The 20019-nt window shown below is 37.9% G+C and overlaps 1 protein-coding gene across 6 annotated transcripts in view; it reads left to right on the forward strand.

Annotated features, from left to right (window-relative positions):
* The window catches only part of ARHGAP26 (Rho GTPase activating protein 26), a 333358-nt gene that overhangs the window by 254528 nt on the left and 58811 nt on the right, over positions 1–20019 (forward strand). For all 6 annotated transcript variants that reach the window (XM_070739344.1, XM_070739347.1, XM_070739342.1 and 3 more), the window contains 3 exons: positions 656–815; positions 1779–1917; positions 2916–3072. In XM_070739344.1, coding sequence (XP_070595445.1) covers positions 656–815; positions 1779–1917; positions 2916–3072 — 456 coding nt within the window. The remainder of the gene's footprint in view (positions 1–655; positions 816–1778; positions 1918–2915; positions 3073–20019) is intronic.

Here is a 20019-nt window from a genome sequence, read left to right on the forward strand (position 1 = left end):
GTTGGTTCCTCCTGGTCGGAGCAGTTCACCCGAACCGGTAGTGACCCGCTGGTGACATCACAATGATATCATGGATTGGATCTTTTTAATTTTTTTGTTAAAAAGTTATTATTATTTTTTCTTCTGAGCATGTGCAGAAGCTGAGTTTACAGCACTGTGCATGCAGTGGCCATCTGGTTTTTGGATTTTCTTTGGGGGGGGATCTTTTAGCACTATGCATGCACACGCATGTAAAGTGCGCCCACGCCCACACAGTGTGGGAAGAAGCGAATCAGTTGCAAAGTAAGTTAGAACCCACCGCTGATGATGGGTGTTACTTTAGCGTATATCAGATAAAATATTGTAACCAATAATGGTCAATTTGTTCTTCTAAATTTTATCTCTACATCGAAACATGTTATTATCTTTGTGGTTTTTATTCCTTGAATTATATGTGGGTTTATAGACCTTTTTAGAGGTGTTATTATAAATTAGCCTACATTGATCTTTCCATTGGTTTTGTTATTAAAAACCAAAATCCTAGTCTTCTCTGCAGAAATTCAAACACCACAATAGATGTTCCAAAATTACTTTTTTTTTTGGGGGGGGGGGGGAATGGACTAACACTTAAGTTTGTTGGGCCTGTTAAAAATCTTTTGTGCTTGTTTTATTGCAGTGTTGCTGAAAACCACAAACAGAATCTTATGACTGTCGCCAATTTGGGAGTTGTTTTTGGACCAACGTTAATGCGACCACAAGAAGAAACCGTTGCTGCAATTATGGACATCAAGTTTCAAAATATTGTAGTTGAGATTTTAATAGAAAACCACGAAAAGGTAATTTATATTTGAGTCATGCATGTTCCATGTTTTTAAAAAGTGATTGTTTACCAATGTTTACTTATTTCAGTGAATATTTTAGCGGCTGTCAGCTGCGCTGATCATTGGGAAGAGACAGGAATTTGACAAGTGATGGGGCTTGTCTCCAGGCATCTGCCAGCTCATTTTGTCTTCCTGAACATTTTTATTGATTGGGAGATGAAATGTTTGGATTTCTCTATCCTTTCACTGAGGAAATTCTGAAATCCCAGACCACTCATAACAGAAATTGCATAGTGGAAAAGAAGAGTTTCCCTCTCCTTGAAGGGGAGAGGGGTGAAATAATGTGGGTGTGACATTGAATGAATCACCAATTTAATTGGAATGAATAACCTTGCACCAGCTTGAGCTGCTTTATTTAAACTGTTATGGCTCCCTTTAGAATACAGTTTGTGGTGTGGGGGTAGATCCAAATGAATGATGCTTTGGGAATCGTCAGAAGTAGTTTCAGCTCAAAGAAAAAAAACCAGAAAAATATGGAATTCATCATGTTAAAATTATGTATATGTACAGTAAGTCTACTCTGCAATTCATGAAGATCATTTTTTTTCCTCTGTCAGGAAGAGGTTTTGCTTAATTCCCAATTTTGTTTAATCCCAATTTAAACTTTAAAACTAATTCTAGCTAATTGAAAAAAAGAAGAGCAGTTTAGAATATTATCAATCCAGAAAGATTATTAATTGTTTCGTACATTTTCAGGGAATCAGAGCATACTCTCATCATAAACATGCTTGCTTTCCTTTGAAAATTAGCACGCAGCATTTGAATCTAAGAAATATTTTCTCTTTTCTTTTATCAAAAATCATTTGTCTATATTTTACAGCCATAGTTTTTTAGGTTTTGATACAAGTTGCTCCCCGTTAACAAGAAGTTTCTAAATATTTCAAATTCTCTTTTCTTTGTTTTTAAAAAAAATCACAGATATTTAACATGGTACCTGATACTCTACAGTCAAATTCTCAGTTGCTCTTATCTCGAAAAAAAAGTACAGATTCAAAGCCACCATCGTGCAGTGAGAGGCCCTTAACACTTTTCCATACACTGCAACACAATGAAAAGCGTAAGTATCTTTATTCTCTGTGCTGAGTGGGCCTAACATAAATTGTCATGGCCAACTTGCTTGCCATGGCTAACTTACTATGGGCTAACTTTCTATGGGATAAGAATTACACTACAGTAATATCAAAGAAATGGTGGAACAGAATTATTAAAAAAAGGATGCAAAAGGCAAACGAAATCAAATTGTTAATGATAAAAATTAAAATATTTTTTAATTATTTTAAATACTGAAATTCAATAGTCTCACAGTGAGTTGTCCTGCAATGAGTTGGCCATGGTGAAGTTGGCTGTGGCAAGTTGGTTGCACCAACTTGACGGTGCTAAGTATTATACTGCATTCTTGTCTTTTGTGAAATATAAACTATAGATTTCATTTTTAACTATAGATTGCTTAGTCTTAAAACAATGGAATATAGTAGCAAAGGTGTTGTGAGGCCTGTGGCTATACAGTATATTGATTCATAAAGCTAGAAAAAGTTTATAGGACTGAATGCAACCAGAAGATCCTATTAAAATAAAAGGTACAAGTCTAGTGTTCTTTGTAAATATACAACAAATTCTCAATGGTTTTAAAATGTATTTTGGGGTTCTAAAACTATAGCAGGAACCATAACTCACCATTATTGTAAGCTCTCTATTACCCTAGATAATTTGGAGCAGATTCTTTTTGAGGAAGAGGCAGGAGTATTAAGAGAGTAAGATTTTTTAAAAAGTCCTTCTGCAGAGAGGAAATTGCTTAAGGTATGAAATGTTTTAGCTAAATATCTTTAGAGGAAGGACCAAAAACTCAGCAGCCCGAATGCAGAAATAAGAACCTAAAGAGTATAACAATATTTTTAAACCTAGTGTAGAAATTCTAATATAATATATGTATACTGGTCTATGACTGAAATAAATTGAAATTTGATTTTAAATTCTAATACATATGTTTTCAGAAATTCCAATGTTCTCTGTTAAAAAAAAATATCTTCATAAAAACCAATTTGGTCTACTTTTCAGAGGAAAACAGAAACAGTATAATTAACTCCAGCCTAGAATCGGTCATATCATCATCAAACGTCAACAGTTTGCTCCAGTCCAGTAATGCTGTTCAGCCTAACAAGAACTCAACTGAATCTAATGCAGAAGTTATCAAACCCAACCGACCAAATTCACTGTAAGTATATGCCTGATGAATGTACCCGCAGTTCTTATTCATTGATCTTAAGATTTCATGATTGGAAACAGATGTTATTCCCCACTAGGCTCTTGTTTCAATAATATTGTGTAAAATTAAATCCCGGCTATGTACTGAAGGATATAAAAAAATTACTATTTGGGCAAATGTTTCTGATCCTTTCCCAAAAACATTTTTATGCTGCTGCTTGCTGATTTGTGCTTATGTCTTGTACTTCATGCAAATTATGTAGGGGCATTGTTTAGTTTCATTTGCTCTTAGAAGTTGAGGAAATCTCTCTATTTAGGAAAGTGCTTTTGGCATAGCTGTTTACCAACTGAATGTCTGCCAGTGTTTCTGCTGTTTGTGAATTGATACTTCTGCAATGCAATGATTTAAATCATAAATATTAGGGTTAGCAGATCAGTCTGGTGTATTAGGAACTGTTCTTACAAATTGTTGTTGATCAAAACGTTTTCTTTTCCTAAGTTCTGTTATGTCAGGGTTAGCCACTTGGATTTTATCTACTCCATCTTTATTTCTCTTTGGCAAGTAGAATCCATTCAAGATTATCACAATGATTAAGCATTATGAAATCTAATCAAAGACTGCTGTTTTGAGATCTGTGTTGCGGAACACATTTGTGTGACATCACTGCACTGTGAGTTTCCCACCCCCATCCATTGGCTGCTAGTTAAGCTAAGAGTAGGGAAAACTCAGCAGAGAATGACAGGTGTTGACATTCTCCAGAAAGAAAGATATGAAAGATAACAGTTGATGTTTTTGGTAGCAGCCATGCATATTCCATAATGCTGAAATATTGGAATTCAGTGTACTTACCAATAAAGGAAGTAACTGCTTTATCTTTGCCAGTATCTACACAGTAACCAGCTACTTTTAGAACTGTTATAAGCATAAAGCTAACATGATGTTGCCTTTACTCACATTAGTGTTTAGTCTATTGAGAACTTGAGATCCCAGAAAAGCTTTTTTGTAGGTTTACTCATTGTTCAGTCGGAACTCTAACACATTCCAATTAGCAAAGTAGTCTCTCATTTTTAATTTTTATAATAGTGGCTGATTTTTTCTGGCAATGAAACAGTTTTAAAGTGGAGTCAGCAAGGTTTGACATCTTAATTGTAGGTCCCATCTCTTGTATTTGCCAATAGAAGTTTTACAACTGAAAAAAAAATGCTTTTGGCTCAAGAAAGGAATCGCTTGTCCTTAGCTATTGAAAAAGCTATTACATTATTTTTTTTCAAATATGCCAAAAATAAATCCTTAATAAATGGAGTATTTCATTTCCTGTGGAAACAGTGGGATGACTAATTTTATATTTCATTTAATAATAAAGCAGCATTTTAATGCATTAGCTATTCGAGAGGCAGGTTCAGTCCCTAAATGCTGAGATGAAGGATTGCTTATAGACAATGTTCTTTTTGTTGTGGTGCTTTTTGTTTCCAGGAGGAAAAATGAAAAAAAAAACGTAAATCAGTGAAATAACTTTGAAAGCATCAGGAATATTACCAAAACAATGAAATTAGCCAATTTTCATCTATATCCATTTTATTATTAGCTCAGTTTTAAAATACTGAAGAAAAAAATTCCGAGGTGGGAGTTGTCATTATCCTGGCTTATTTTAACTATTGGAAATCTCTTTAATAGTTTCTATCATCTTATTTAAAATAAAGGGATAATTTTCCTATATTATGTAGGGAACATTTCTAAGCTCACACTGAACTCAGAGAAACATAGAAACAATGTATTGTAGGGAGACAGCCATATTAATCTGTGGCAACCAAACAATAATAGAAACTATACCACCTTTCCAGGCTAGCTTTCCTTTATACATAAAAAAACAAATTTTGACACTTTGTCACAGAGATGAAGTGCTAAATTAATGCAAGATTTAAACAGAGACGAGGCAGGGAGAAAGAGTGGAAGATAAGATGGATATGTAAATGCAAGCTACATGTGAAATAGGTTATTAGGTACCATATTAATTATCAATTGTAATATGTTCAAAACCCATTATGTTGTTGAGTTTTGGAAAATAACCTTTCAATAATATGAGTTCAGTCATATTGGAAAGATTTCAATATGAGCTCAGATTTGTTGGAAAAGTTTCTTTTCTCCAATATGACTTCTGACATCAGGAAGTATATGCAGAAAGATGCAAAGATTCAACACCACCTTTATGGATGATTAGTTGTTGATAATTTTGCTGAAATAGATAAATGTATTTTTTTATTATAGAAAAGAAATTATTTACATTTATTACTGACTGGAAGTCTCTTGTGAACTTTTTGCATGCAAATGAGAAAAAGGAATGTGACTTATGATTTTGATGATTAGACAAGATAGATTATAGAAAGAATAATAATATGATATAACTTTACAGGGAGAGGTCAAAATGTAATTATAAAACTGCTGTGAAGAAACCATTTTATATTGCTTCCCTCTCTCTTCCATTTTTCTTTCACTTTTTTCCTTTTCTTTCACTTTTCCCCTTTTTTTGGACTTTTTTCTTTTCTTTCTTACTGTCCATCAGATTGTTTTAGCTTTACTGTACTTGTTTGAAATTTTAATAAAATGGTTCTTAAAAATAATCTCTGCTGGAAGGTCAAAATATTAGTTGAAAAACTATTTTAAAGGTTGATTGCAGTTTCAGCATCCTTTTAAGCACTGTTAAGTTGATAATGGGAAAATTGAATGACACATTATGGATTAATCATGCCAATAAAGGGGGGGTGTTGTTTTTCTTTTCTAAGATTAGTATTGTGAGTGGTCCTCGACCAACTCTGGTAATGATAGATTCTGAGGACGATGAGCCAGGCCCATCTTGGTACACTGGGCCAATGGTTTTGTCAGCTGACGCAGAGAGTAATAGTGAGGGAGAAATAGACCTTGACAAACCCGAAAGACTACAGAGGTGGCAGATATGCCAACGACAGTAAAGTCTGACTTAGAGGAGGAGGAGGAAGTCTATGAGCCTTTGTTAGATGCCTGCTTTAGAAGACTAAGAAAAAAGACAAGAATACTTGTATGGGAAAAGGAAGTAGTCTGTAGTTTGTTAACTCTAGGGAATTGTTAACCATTCCCCATAGGTATTTAAGGGTGGCTAATGGGAAATTCGGGGTGGAGTTTCAACGTTTCGTAATGGAGACAGTTGAGGTTTGGGTTCCAACCATGTTACACTAGTCAACTGCTATTTTTCTGCTAAAATCCTTGGAGTAAAAGTGCCCTGTCTGTGGAGAGGCTGGAAGGCTGTAACTGTAAGTCAGTGAAACTGAAGACTCCTTATCTCATAAAGGAATGTGCAAATTAGCTTTGATCTTCGGTAGCAGCCTAACCGCTGGATTGTTATCTCTTAACTCCTCTCACTGAGAAGCTGCCCAGATGAACTCACATGCATAAATTTGGCTTGTATAAATGATGCTTTCTATATAAAAAGGTTGATTTAAAATGTCAGCGAGTGGATTCCTCCTTTGTTTTTAATCTGTGTCGGCCTGGGATAGAACAGATCGTAATGAAGATTTGATTTCTTTTTTTTTAATTTCCTTTTGGAGACAACTTTCCTGTTATGTTATTACAGCAGCCTTAATTTAATTACAGAAGTTTATATTGAATTTTTTTTTTGTCAGAGACAGGAACCTTTGTATTCCAAAATATTTCTTAAGTTCTATTTAATTGACCCACAAATGCTATGGTATTCCAGAAAGACTTGCTGAAATCTGTCTGTATATTTAGCATACACACACACACACATGGAGGGGGGGGGGAGAGAGAGACTTAAGAAGAATATCTTTCTGCTATCAGGATTATTTTTTGAAAAAAAAAGGTAAGCCCAATGTCTTATTTAAGACTACTGAGAAAGAGACGTTGAGTTAGACAGCTGTTGAAGCGGTGCTGGAGTTTACTGTATCACTAGCATCTAAGGTTTTTATAAACCACTAAATTTCGTTAAGGAGTCAAACCCCTTTTTCTTCTGTTATGTATTTCATAATTAGCCTCTTGCTCTGGAAGACAAGCAAGGTCAAATTCTACCGAATCTCTCTAAGGGACAGAGCTGCCTCCACTTAGTGTTCATTCAGTAGGTTTCTGACAGGATCCCTTTCAACTTCACAAGATCTCAGTCACTGGAAGAACAAATCTCTGAGCCAAATATAACAGGCATATCAAACTGGTATATAAGTGTAAGACTACTGAATCTTTTAAGTAGTCTTTTTAGAAAGAGGGCTTTTCAGTTTGATTTAAAAACTCAGCAGGATGCAGCTTATTCTGAATTCTTATTTGACCTATCCCATTTTTGATATGCACACACACCCGGAAAAAAACATTCATAGGTTTGAAATTCCCAGGGTGCACTTAAAGGACAATTTTAACTTAAGAAGCAGATCTACTGCAACTACATGAGAAATAAATGGAAGATTCCTCCTCAGTTTCATAACAAAAATTAAATGGGCCCACAGTTATCCAATACTTATTGAAGGAGTCATACTGTGCCCCTTCATTCTTTGATAGGAAAATGGAAAGACTGAGAGTAGCATCTCTGTTCTACATTGTAGGACATTCAGGGATGCTTCTCTGAAGATTTTTGAAAATCAATCCAGACTTCTTAATAAACATAGAGCTCTGCCAGTCTTCCCACAGGGTTGTCTCACTGAGATCAGATATGAGAAAAGATGCAGAGTCATCTAAGAAGGTTCTAGAGGCAGCCTGTCAGCCAGCAATTCTCTTCATTTTTTTAGCCTTGCTTGTCACAAGTACACCAATGCGCTGTCTCTCTAAGACAGCGGTTCTTAACCTGTGGGTCACGATCCCTTTGGGGATCAAACAACCCTTTCACAGGGCTCGCCTAAGACCATCAGAAAACACATATTTCTGTTAGTCTTAGGAACCGAGACACCGCTCCTCTATCTGTCTCCAGGCGGGTTCACCCACATGCAAATAGACTACTGGGAAAAAAAACATCTGTACCATGGGAACTTCTGAGCATGCACAGAAGCCGAATTTCCAGCACTGCGCATGCGTTGCCATGTTGTTGTTGGCGGTGGTGGCCACTTTGAACACTTGTAAGGGAATAAAAGTTGATTGTGAGTAGAATACCTGTTGCAGTTTTATATTACTTTTCCTTAATAAAATATTGCCTCATGAAACTGGTTCATTCTTTTTGAATAACCCTGTTGAATAATAATAATAATAATAATAATAATAATAATAATAATAATAATAATAATTATTATTATTATTATTATTATTTATTAGATTTGTATGCCGCCCCTCTCCGAAGACTCGGGGCAGCTCACAACAATGATAAAAACAATATTATAATGGCACAAATCTAATATTAAAAGAAATAACTAAAACCCTGGCATATTAAAACCAGACAACACATACATACCAAACATAAATTATAAGGAGCCTGGGGGAAAGATGTCTCAAATCCCCCATGCCTGGCGGTATAGGTGGGTCTTGAGTAGTTTACGAAAGACAAGGAGGGTGGGAGCAGTTCTAATCTCCGGGGGGAGTTGATTCCAGAGGGCCGGGGCCGCCACAGAGAAGGCTCTTCCCCTGGGGCCCACCAGACGACATTGTTTAGTCAACGGGACTCAGAGAAGGCCAACTCTGTGGGACCTTATCGATCACTGTATCACTGCCTCACCTAATTGTGATTGTGGGGGCAGGATCAAAGTTTGGGGCATCTAAAAGGATCTTGGCCCATTGTCTTATATAACTTAATGAGTTGATGGTAGAGGCATTTCTCTCCTCTCCCTGTAAACTTTGACTTGGGGGACTTGCAAGTTTTGTTTTACTATAAGAGCTAACACAGAGAGATTCATTTACTCAGCAGTCACCATTCTTCTTTAACTGGAGCTATTTCTATTGAGTCAAATCAGTTATTCTGATAAGATCTTGACTATTCTGCTCTCATCCCAAATTGGATCGGCCAGCAATCTATAATAAATGTTCGTGAAAAGTAACCCTAAGCAGGCTATGGGTTTTTTCTTCAGGTTACATTGCTTTAAAGAAGCCTGAAAGTAGAGTTCGATTGCAATTTAGGATGTAAAAAAAAAGGCTCCCTTTCCAGCCATCCTGATTGAGATTGATAACTTGCAAGGGGGATTGTGTGGCTAAATTTTCATTTTTCTTAAAGCTCTGTTTCTCTTTCTGAGTGCTGGATCCGTGTCACTTAACATGTGTCAATGTAAGCCTCTAATGAGCATAAAACCCACCAGACGAAAAGCAGAGTTATTTCCAGCTGTTCAGGTTTCTTTTTATTACAATAAGGTTCTCTTAAATATTGATCCAGTAAGCAGCATTCTTCTAAGAAGAAGCCTTTTCCTTTTTTACCCCAATATCCGTGCAATATCAGGAGATATTCTGTTATAAACTGAATAATAATAATAATAATAATAATAATAATAATAATTATTATTATTATTATTATTATTATTATTATTATTATTATTATTTATTAGATTTGTATGCCGCAGAATGTTTAGAGGTCTAATTATGTTTACACAGCATCAGTTCCAGGGTTTTTTGGGGGTATTTTGGTCAGGGACAACGCTAACATTCTTTTTTGTTATCTCCAAGTGATCAGGTAAAATCATCTTGATGTGATATTCTCTCTAGAATAATTCTGTATTATAGAATAGAATAGAATAGAATTTTTTATTGGACAAATGTGATTGGACACATAAGGAATTTGTCTTTGGTGCATATACTCTCAGTGTACACAAAAGAAAAGATATGTTAGTCAAGAATCATAAAGTACAACTTATCTCAGGATATCAACATCCACAGCAATATTTTTAGATATTGTTCCATGAAATATGATTGTCCAGTAAGATTGATTTTCCTATAGAAATGTTCTATACACGAGGGCTCTCCAGAAAGTAAGGTTACAAGGCATGTGGCTCTCACAGGAAGGTTCACGGAGGAAGTTGCTATTTCTATCATGTAGCAAGAAACCAGTGGAAGAGAAGAGACAGTGCCAGTGGTCAGTAAATCATCGACTGGTGTTCTTGTGAAGGTTAGAGATGATCATCCTCATTCCGTTTCCCTTCAAGTGTGAAGCGTGTGCTGTAATACGCCACCTGAATGCTAAGGGCAGGAATGCTGCTGCAATGGGTGCCCAAGATTTGTATGTGATGGATGCCTAAGAGTTTTCTCACCGATTCCTGAGTTTTGAATTTTTTGGTGAAGGAGAATGGGTATGGCCCCACTATATTGATTGACGTTTGCTCTCTGGGTGGGTGATAAGCCCAAGTTTCATCTCCTATCACTATACAGTTGATAAAAGCCTTGCCTTCAATCTCAGAATGGTGAAAAAATTCTCGGGCGGCACTGACTGTTGATTTTGTGCGCATCAGTAAGCATCTTGGGCACCCACCATAGCAGCATCATGCCCTTAGCATTCAGGTAGTGTATTACAGCGCACACTTCACACTTGGAGGGAAATGGAATCAGGACGCTCATCTCTAACTTTCACCACAATGCCAATCAGTGATTCACTGATCACTGGCACTGATTGCTCTTTTCCACTGGTTTCCCGCTACATCAGGGGTGGGCAATTAATTTTGCCATAGGGCCGCATGAGAAATTGGGATGGTTTTAGAGGGCCGGGCTAATATAATTAACTCAGTTCTACCCAATACTGTATATTATTGTGTAGAACTGAGTTAATTATATTATAATTATATAATTATTCTTGAACACCCGGTTCTTATCTAGAAAAGTTGGAGCGACCTCTGCGGGCCGGTCACAGAGAGCAGGCGGGCCACATCCGGCCCTCGGGCCGCATCATGCTCAGGTCTGCGCTACACAATAGTAATACCAACTTCTCCTGCAAACATTCCTCGTCAGAACTATGTGCCTTGTAACTTTACTTTCTGGATAACCCTCATACCTAAGAATTCCTAATGTTGATAAACCCAACTTTTGTGATACTTTTTTTAATGTTTTCAAAGTTCCCAGATACACTTTAAAAATATACAAATGAAAGATATATTCCTTAAAATGAATTCCTTTTCTCTGTAACTTCTGGAAAGTACTTATTCTGCAATGGACTAATTGACTCTTAATATGATTCAAGAATTCCTAGGTCAGTGATGGCAAATCTTTTTTTTTCTTGGATGCTGAAAAAGTGTGCATGCACACTATTGCACATGCACGAGTGCCCACACCCATAATTCAATGCCTGGGGAGGGCAAAAACAGCTTCCCCCATCCCCCAGAGGTGCTCCGGAGGCAGGAAATGGCCTCTTTCTCAACTTCTGATGGGCCAAGTAGGCTTGTGCTTTGCCTTCCCCAGGCTCCAAAGACTTTCCTGGAGCTGGGGGAAGGTAAAAACGCCCTCCCCATAGTCCCCAAGGATTCTCTGGAAGCCAAAAACGCCCTCCTAGAGCCTCTGTATGAGCCAAAAATCAGCTGGCTGGCACACACATGCATGTTAGAGCTGAGCTAGGGCAACGGCTCATGTGCCGTTAAATATGGCTCCGTGTGCCACCTGTGGCACCTGCGCCATAGGTTCACCATCACTGTCCTAGGTGAATGCATCCCCAACTTGCATAAACAATGAAGACTCTTGTGATACTCTCCCAAAAGCTTTGTTGCCGCTTAAATAGTTCATTTCATATCAACCGTTTGCTGACATTAGTGGCATATTCAAAGTTGAAAAACAAACACTGACGTTGTAAGTGATATTAGATCCTACAAAAAAGTTAACTGCCTTATTTTTAAAAGATTCCTGGTATTTAGAAGATCTGTGATAGTGGGATTGCCTTTGTTCATCAGTCTGATCAGAGTTGCACCTGGAGATGACCAGGGTATCAACTCATATCTGTTGTCCAAAACATTGTGAGCTTGGGAGGTGCCTGGTGCTCTCTAGTTTGGCTGTTTCCTGACTGCTTGCCGAATATTTCCTTATTCTCATTACCAAGTGTGGGGTTTCATCCCTGATTATATACAGCAACTTACTCTGCTAGGGTTGATGAGGGTATGTTTTCTCCTTGGGAGCTCCTTGATTGAAGAATTGATTATTTGTCCGGTGTCAATCCCTGCTTATCTGAATAGTGGCTACTGGAGAAAAATGCATTTTTGTCTTGTTTTGTTTCCTTCTTGGGGTTTTTCTTGCCTCTTTTGAATGGTGTGTAAATGTGGAATATGTAAATTAAGAGCTTTACCAACTGTTCCATATCGTCCTGCAGGAATCATAAACAACAGTTATTCACAGTAAGAAACTTTCCCTTTTAAGCATCATAAGTTGTACTAGATAGAACATTATTTAAGTTCATACTGTAATAACAAATACAGAACTTGACTTGTCAGTGCTTTGTCAGTTTAATCTTTCTGAAATGATGGATATTTTAAAGGTAGTGAGCCATAAATTATGTTGTGAACTACACTTTCACTGAACCATTGTGGTAACGCAATACACTTCAGATATAATCTACCATAGTTTGTTCAGGTATATTATTGCCAGTCTAGTTAATTTATACCATTCATTCTGCTCCTGATAATAGATCTATTGCTTTTTATCTTCAGAAGTTGGTTTTTTATTAACAGTTTTAGAAGGTGGTTATTTTATGGATGATGACATTTTCTTTTATGTTTTTACAAAAAATAATAGTAAACTTCCACTTTGTTTCATTGGATGCAGTTTTGCATTTTCTCTTTAACAGTTGCAAAATTGTTAAGCCAGGAGAACATGAGATTGATCAGTATAATTTTGGTTATTATACCGTTCAGTCAGATAAATAAGCAAATTTTATGAATTGCTATAATCTTAAATCTTAAGATGTATTGCAGGGTTAGCTGATGCTCTAGGTAAATTTGTTAGCCCGTAGATCATTTTAATATTGTTTTAATACGTCGATAACTTCTCAAATTGCTGGACATTTTCAGCTCAGGGCAAATCAGAACAGTTGTCTTGACAACTAGTAAAGAAACACAGCAGTCACAAAGGTTTGCACATGCTCAGGTTACAATCCACCTTACGAAAAACCCAACGTTTTCAAAGGAAGCTATAAAACAGATTATTGGTTTTATTAATTATTTTATGGAAGTCGGCTGCATCCGAGCAGTGTAAACTTGAGTTAAGTAATTACATGCGGCTATTTTTCCATGCTAAGTGTTTCTAGACTAGAACATTATTTTCCTTTAGACATCTCCTCAGGTCAATTCTGGCCTTACAAAAAGACAAAGACTTTTAATTTCTCAAAACATCTGCAAAGTGATCAATTTAGTGCTTATTAGTTGGAATTGTGTGTGTGTGTGCGCGAGAGAGAGAGAGAGGGAAGGGGAAGGGAAGGGGAAGGGAAAGACTTAGTCTTAATCTGCTTTAACGTTGACCATCTGTGCTTTTGCTACTAATAGATATAGAGCAAAAACAATGATGGCTATTTTAGTATTATTTTGGTTAAATTAGCTACCTTGACTATCAATTTATAATGGCATATTATTAATCAATTCTTTTGCCCAGTTTGGAAATTTTCAAAAATGATGGCCATTCTCATTGAGAATTCTGGGTTTTACAATCCTTGCTCATTTTGGGACCAATTTGTAGTAGCAGGTATACACAAAACCATTGATTACAGTGGTCCCTCGATTTGCGCGTTCTCGATTAGCGCGAAACGCTGCAACGCGGTTTTTTAAAAAATATTAATTAAAAAAATAAAATATTAAAAAATAAAAAATAAGTCCACGCTAGTTCTCTCTCTCTTTCTCTCCCTGTTGCCGGCGTGGTATATGAGAGAGAAAGAGAGAGGCAGAGGTCGGGCGCATTACCGGGAGGTGGAGGCGGCGTGGGGACGCTGGGTGCCGGGGACTCCGAGGAGGGGGTGGACGTCTGTTCCCTGAATGGAGACCGCCGGCCGCTCAATCGGGCCAGCAGGGAACAGAATGGAGCCTTCCGCGGCGGGGCTGGTAAGGGGGGGAGCCGAGGGGGGAGCCGAGCCCAGCCCCGTGGCATTCACACACGCCCCCCTGGATGAGCGGCCCCGCATGGCCCCAGCGCCGGACTCCGTTGCCGAACGGCGAAACCGGAAGGGGCGAGGTGGGGGAGAACGGGAGGCTCAGCATTCCGGCAGTCGCAGCGCTGGCTGTCAACTTTTCTTTTTAGCACTGGGGAGGCAAGTCAGCTCCTGCCCAGTTTTAAAAAGAAAAGTTGACAGCCAGCGATTGTTCCGCTGCCGCCAGCATGGAGCCCACGGGGGATTCACTTTCCTCCCGCCGGCAGCCGACTGATCGTGGGCTCCTTCGCAACCTCGGAGAGCTTCCTGGTTTTCGTGAGCTTTCATGCCCTGGAAGCTCTCCGAGGTTGCGAAGGAGCCCACGATCAGTCTCGGCTGCGGGTGGGAGGAAAGCGAATCCCCCGTGGGCTCCATGCTGGCGGCAGCGGAACAATCGCTGGCTGTCAACTTTTCTTTTTAAAACTGGGCAGGAGCTGACTTGCCTCCCCAGTGCTAAAAAGAAAAGTTGACAGCCAGCGCTGCGACTGCCGGAATGCTGAGCCTCCCGTTCTCCCCCACCTCGCCCCTTCCGGTTTCGCCGTTCGGCAACGGAGTCCGGCGCTGGGGCCATGCGGGGCCGCTCATCCAGGGGGGCGTGTGTGGACTGGCAAGCGGCAAGCGGCAAGTGATCTGGCGGGAAGACCAAGGGAAGGTTCCTTCAGCCACCCAACACCTGATCCGCTCCGCAGCGCGGCAGCAGCGAGGAGCCGAAGATGGGGTTTCCCCTTTGCCTTTACCCCATCTTCGGCTCCTCGCTGCTTCCGCGCTGCGGAGCAGATCAGCTGTTGGGCGGCTGAAGGAATCTTCCCTTGGTCTTCCCCGCCGCCCACACGCAAACTCCACCATCTGCGCATGTGCGGCCATGAAAAAAATGGCGCACATGCGCAGATGGTGGTTTTACTTCCGCATCCAATATAACGCGGAAATCGGTTAGCGCGGGAGGTCTTGGAACGTAACCCCCGCGCTAACCGAGAGATCACTGTAATTTATTATTACTAATACTAGAATGGCTGCAATTTCCATAATTTCTGTTGGTTTGACTTTGCCCTTAATTCACTCTTGAGATAATGGGATAAGTAAAGGATAAAGCAGAAAGCTCTTAATATTTTACTTTGTTTTTCTTTAACCACTCCCACTATTATGAAGTCAAGAAGGAAAGTAAACCATTTTTCTCATCTTAATTTCCTCTCTAAAGTACAAAGGGTTCTGTTTTGTTTTAGCTACTTGGGCCAAATATCTGTGGAAGAACATCAGACTTGTCATTCTACTGCTGTTTAGTCTCTTCATTAGTGTTTCACTAAAAGAGATGGCTATGAGGAGTCAAGTGCCCCCTTGTATTTCCATGTGGTATATTTCAGGACGATGTTTAAAGACAGACTTCTTCACTGACCTGCTTTCCAACCACTTTGTTTCTTGCCTTTCATTTGCAGCTTTGTCACCGTTTTGTCTGAAAATAATTGCAACTTCAGTATTTTATTTATTTATTATGTTTCTGAGGCCACTCAGCTCCTTAAGAACTCTAGGCAATTAAAAATAATCATACAAAATACCAAAGGGAACACTTCCTGCATTTTCATTTAGTAAAGGAAGGGTATAAATACTTAGCATCTAAAAAATATCTAGTCCAGTTGAGTGGCAAAATTGTGTTTACTTTATGATTTAGCTGCTTATATAACACATAGGAAATCTGAATAAACTATTGAATGTTAAATAGAGTTCAGCGACTCTAAAACTATTTTTCACCAGTGATTAAATTGTTATAAACTGTTCAGTTTTTAATCTCTACATTAATTGAAAACAAGGCAAATGGTAGAAAGAGAGTTGCTACGTAGTATTTGTAATCTACTGTATTTTTTAGAGTATAAGATGCACTGGAGTATAAGACACACCTTAGTTTTGGGGGAGGAAAATAAGGGGGAAAATTCTATCTCTGCTACTACTTGCTATGTATTTCTGTGCACGTGTGCCTGACCCATAGAAATAGCAAAGAATTGAAGAAATGTATATTATGGCAGTATGTTAATACCAGTAAGTTACTTAAATGTAGTCACACTAACTCCTCCCAAATATTTAAATAGATAGAATCCAAATGTGACTAAGCCAGGGTTTAACTCAGCTGCCTTATCTTAATACTAAAACAGGACACTGTTACATTTCAGACTGCTTGTACATATTCTGTAAATAGATGTGGCTTTTGGGAAGTACAGTGATACCTCGTCTTACGAACTTAATTGGTTCCGGAACGAGGTTTATAATCAATGGAAAAGCGATTAATGCGTGCAAGCCCAAAACTCACCCCTTTTACCAGCCGAAGTGCCCGTTTTTGCGCTGCTGGGATTCCCCTGAGGCTCCCCTCCATGAAAACCCCACCTCCGGACTTCCATGTTTTTGTGATGCTGCAGGGGAATCCCAGCAACGGGTGCTTCGCTGGCAAAAGAAGTCTGGACGTGGGGTTTCCCAGCAAGGGGAGCCTCAGCAAAATTGCAGCATCGCAAAAACACGGAAGTTCTCAAAACCCCACCTCTGGACTTCCGTTGCCAGCGAAGTGCCCATTTTTGCACTGCTGGGATTCCCCTGCAGCATCGCAAAAACACGGATGTCCGGAGGTGGTGTTTCCCATGGAGGGGAGCCTCAGGGGAATCCCAGCAGCACAAAAACGGGTGCTTCACTGGCAACAGAAGTCCGGAGGTGGGGCATCCCAGTGGCGGCGGCTTGGGTTTGTAAGGTGAAAATAGTTTGGAAGAAGAGGCAAAAAAATCTTAAACCTCGGGTTTGTATCTCGAAAAGTTTGTATGACAAGGGATTTGTAAGATGAGGTATCACTGTATAGTTATTCTCTGCCATTTAAAAGAAAATACAAAAACATTGGACCTTTTCAGAGCAAGCATTTATTTTACAAAGGTTCTTCATTTTGTTATCTAGAACAATAATAAAGCATTCTTTTAAAAATAAGTCTAATAATTTAAACATTCTACAGACATTTATAGTTATTGACTTACCTCTTTGCATCCAGTTTCAGCACTCTGCCTGTACCTCCCAGCAATTTGCCTCCTTGCAGCTTTAGTTTCACTTTCATTTTAGCACGTGGCCCACTGGCCTGCAGCCTCACTCAGCTGAGGGTTGGGAAGATGATAATCACTTGCTTGGCTTAACAGGCTCTTTTCTGTTTGCTGCAAGAAAGTAAATTGCTGAGAGGCAGAGACCAAAGGGTGTGGGTGACTGTGTGGGGCTACATTTGGTATATACGACGCACCCAAGGTTTTACCTTCTTCTAGGTGGTAAAAAGGTGTGTCTTATACTCTGAAAAATACGGTAATAGTTGGTAATCAGAAGATTACTGATAAATAATAATACCCAAACAAGCAGAAATGTTCTAATTCAAAATCTCAAGTGCAAAATTTTTGTTTAGAATATAATATAAGCTGTGGAGGGAGTTAGAGAAATAATGTAAGATAGCAAATGAAGTATAATTGTTATGGTTAACTTTCAATTCTCTTTGAGTGGACACATTCATCTTAAAGCTCGGAGTAGACTCTTTAAGAGTTAACTAAGGCCTGTATTTATGCTTCTTTTTCCTTTCACTTGGCTATTTATTTTAAGACATTCTGGCTAGCCAAACCACAGAAAATAGAGCATCATTTTTAAAAATCTTTTCCTGTTTACCAAAGAATAAAACTGAAATGCAACATTAATCTGCGGGACACTAAGCTTTAGTTTTCATTTCTAATTTTCTCCAGCTCTTTTCTGTTAGATAGATGAATCAAATAATTTGGCCTGAAAGATATACAGTATTCTGCTAAGTGATTATGCTGAAGTAGAAATTAGAAGTAAGGGAGCATAGATCTGCGCACCAAGTCAAAATATTTTTAATATAATTGTTATTATACATTTTTTTCAAAAGGAAAAATCAAACTGTATGAAAGAAAGAAAGAAAGAAATCAAAAAGTGCAGGAAGGAGGAAAAGAAAAATGTTATAAATGGCTAGTTTCTAATCTTCTTGACATCAGTTATAAGTACAGTTATAAATTTTCTCTTTATGGTTGCAGCATAAGTGCCTTCCTTCTTTAATCTATCCTATCTAATCATCAAAACCATAAATCACAAGTTTATATTTTCTTTTTTTACATAAAAAGTCTACAAGGGGTTTCCAGTCAGCAATAAATGTAATTATTTGTCTTTTCCCTGATCAAAGATGTCAATTTAGCCATGTCAGCAAGTTTCATCATCATTCCAACTGCTTATTTATCAATCCCAAAAGAAAAAATGTCCAGCTGATTGGAGAATAGAATAGAATAGCAGAGTTGAAAGGAATTTTAGTCTTCGGAGAGGGGCGGCATACAAATCTAAGTAATAAATAAATAAATAAATAAATTTTGGAAATCTTCTAGTTCAACCCCCTGCTTAGGCAGGATACCCTACACCATTTCAAACAAATGGTTATCCAATGTCTTCTTAAAAACGTCCATTGTTGGTTAATTGGATGTTAATTTTTAAGATCCTCTGAATTAGTTTATGCATATATTTAAATCCAGAATTGTCTAGCATTTTTACAGTTCCATCAAACTGTACTGTATAGTGTTTATCTCCAACTCCAACATAAATTTGAAGTGACTAGACAATTTCCCTGGTAACTTTTTTAGTTTGTAATTTTAATTGATCAGATTTGTTGCTGTGTTGTTTACATTGTATCCTGTAACCCTAACCCGAGTCTTCGGAGAAGGGCGGCATACAAATCTTAATAATAATAATAATTAATAATAATAGCAACAATAACAATAACAACAACAACAACAAAGACATGTAGAGTATCAATAGTACATCATTTAATTTTTTCCCTTACAATTATAACAACATAATTTTAACTCTTTCATCTTCCTTCCTTCCTTCCTTTCTTTCTATGTAGAAACAATGACAAACATTAAAATCATGCATTGTAAAAACACAGCAGATAACAAACATTAACAGGTGAAATCATAGGTACAAGATAGCAAAGAGGGGAGCTAGACACACAGGGTTGAATGTAACGTTCCTGCATTGGGTCCCCAAGCCATCAGGTAGAGCCACATCTTATAAATAAAAGAATGTTAATGACTACATCCCTCTGCAATCAGTTCTTTCTTGATTTCATTTTGCTTCTTGTGCTGAGAACCTCAAAGGTGTTTTCAGATACGACTTGAGTTTGTTCCATATTATTCCATATTTTCAATATGGAATATTTAACATAATGAATCTACATGAAACTTGTCTTTATTGTAGCATAAGTACCCATGCCATACAAATCTCACGTTATGTCCTTCTAACTCCAAATCATTTCTTCATTCATCCAAATGAAACACCAAACTGCAAAATACTATATCAAATGAAGTAAATAAATCATCTTTCTTTTGCATCTTACACTGTAACACCTTATATTTAACGTTTATTTGTTTGTTTGTTTGTTTGTTTGTTTTATTTATTTGTTTGTTTGCTTGTTTGATTGATTGATTTGTATGCCGCCCCTCTCTGAGGACTAGGGCGGCTCACCACATATCAACACAACATAACAATACATCTAAAAATCCAATTAATATGACTAAAAAAGACTTAAAAGCTCTAATATAATTTAAAAAAACCATTCATCAACAAAACATACTAAACACTCGTTGGTCAGGTTTTCTCCTATTACAGATATTTTGATATATCTAAATATATCTGCCAGTATTTTATTGGTACATCAATTGTCAAAAGAGGTATTGTCTGAAACGAAAAAGTAATTCTAGGCAAGATGACAATTTTTATAACAGAAATTCTCTGCAGCATGGTGGTTGTAATTTCTCCCATTTTAACATATCGTTTTAAACTTCATTCCCTATCTTAACTATTTTATTTATTGATTGATTTATTTATTATTTGGATTTGTATGCCGCCCCTCTCCGAAGACTCGGGGCGGC

The sequence above is a fragment of the Erythrolamprus reginae genome, chromosome 2 (assembly GCF_031021105.1).
Source record: "Erythrolamprus reginae isolate rEryReg1 chromosome 2, rEryReg1.hap1, whole genome shotgun sequence".
In the NCBI taxonomy this organism is placed as follows: domain Eukaryota; kingdom Metazoa; phylum Chordata; class Lepidosauria; order Squamata; family Dipsadidae; genus Erythrolamprus; species Erythrolamprus reginae.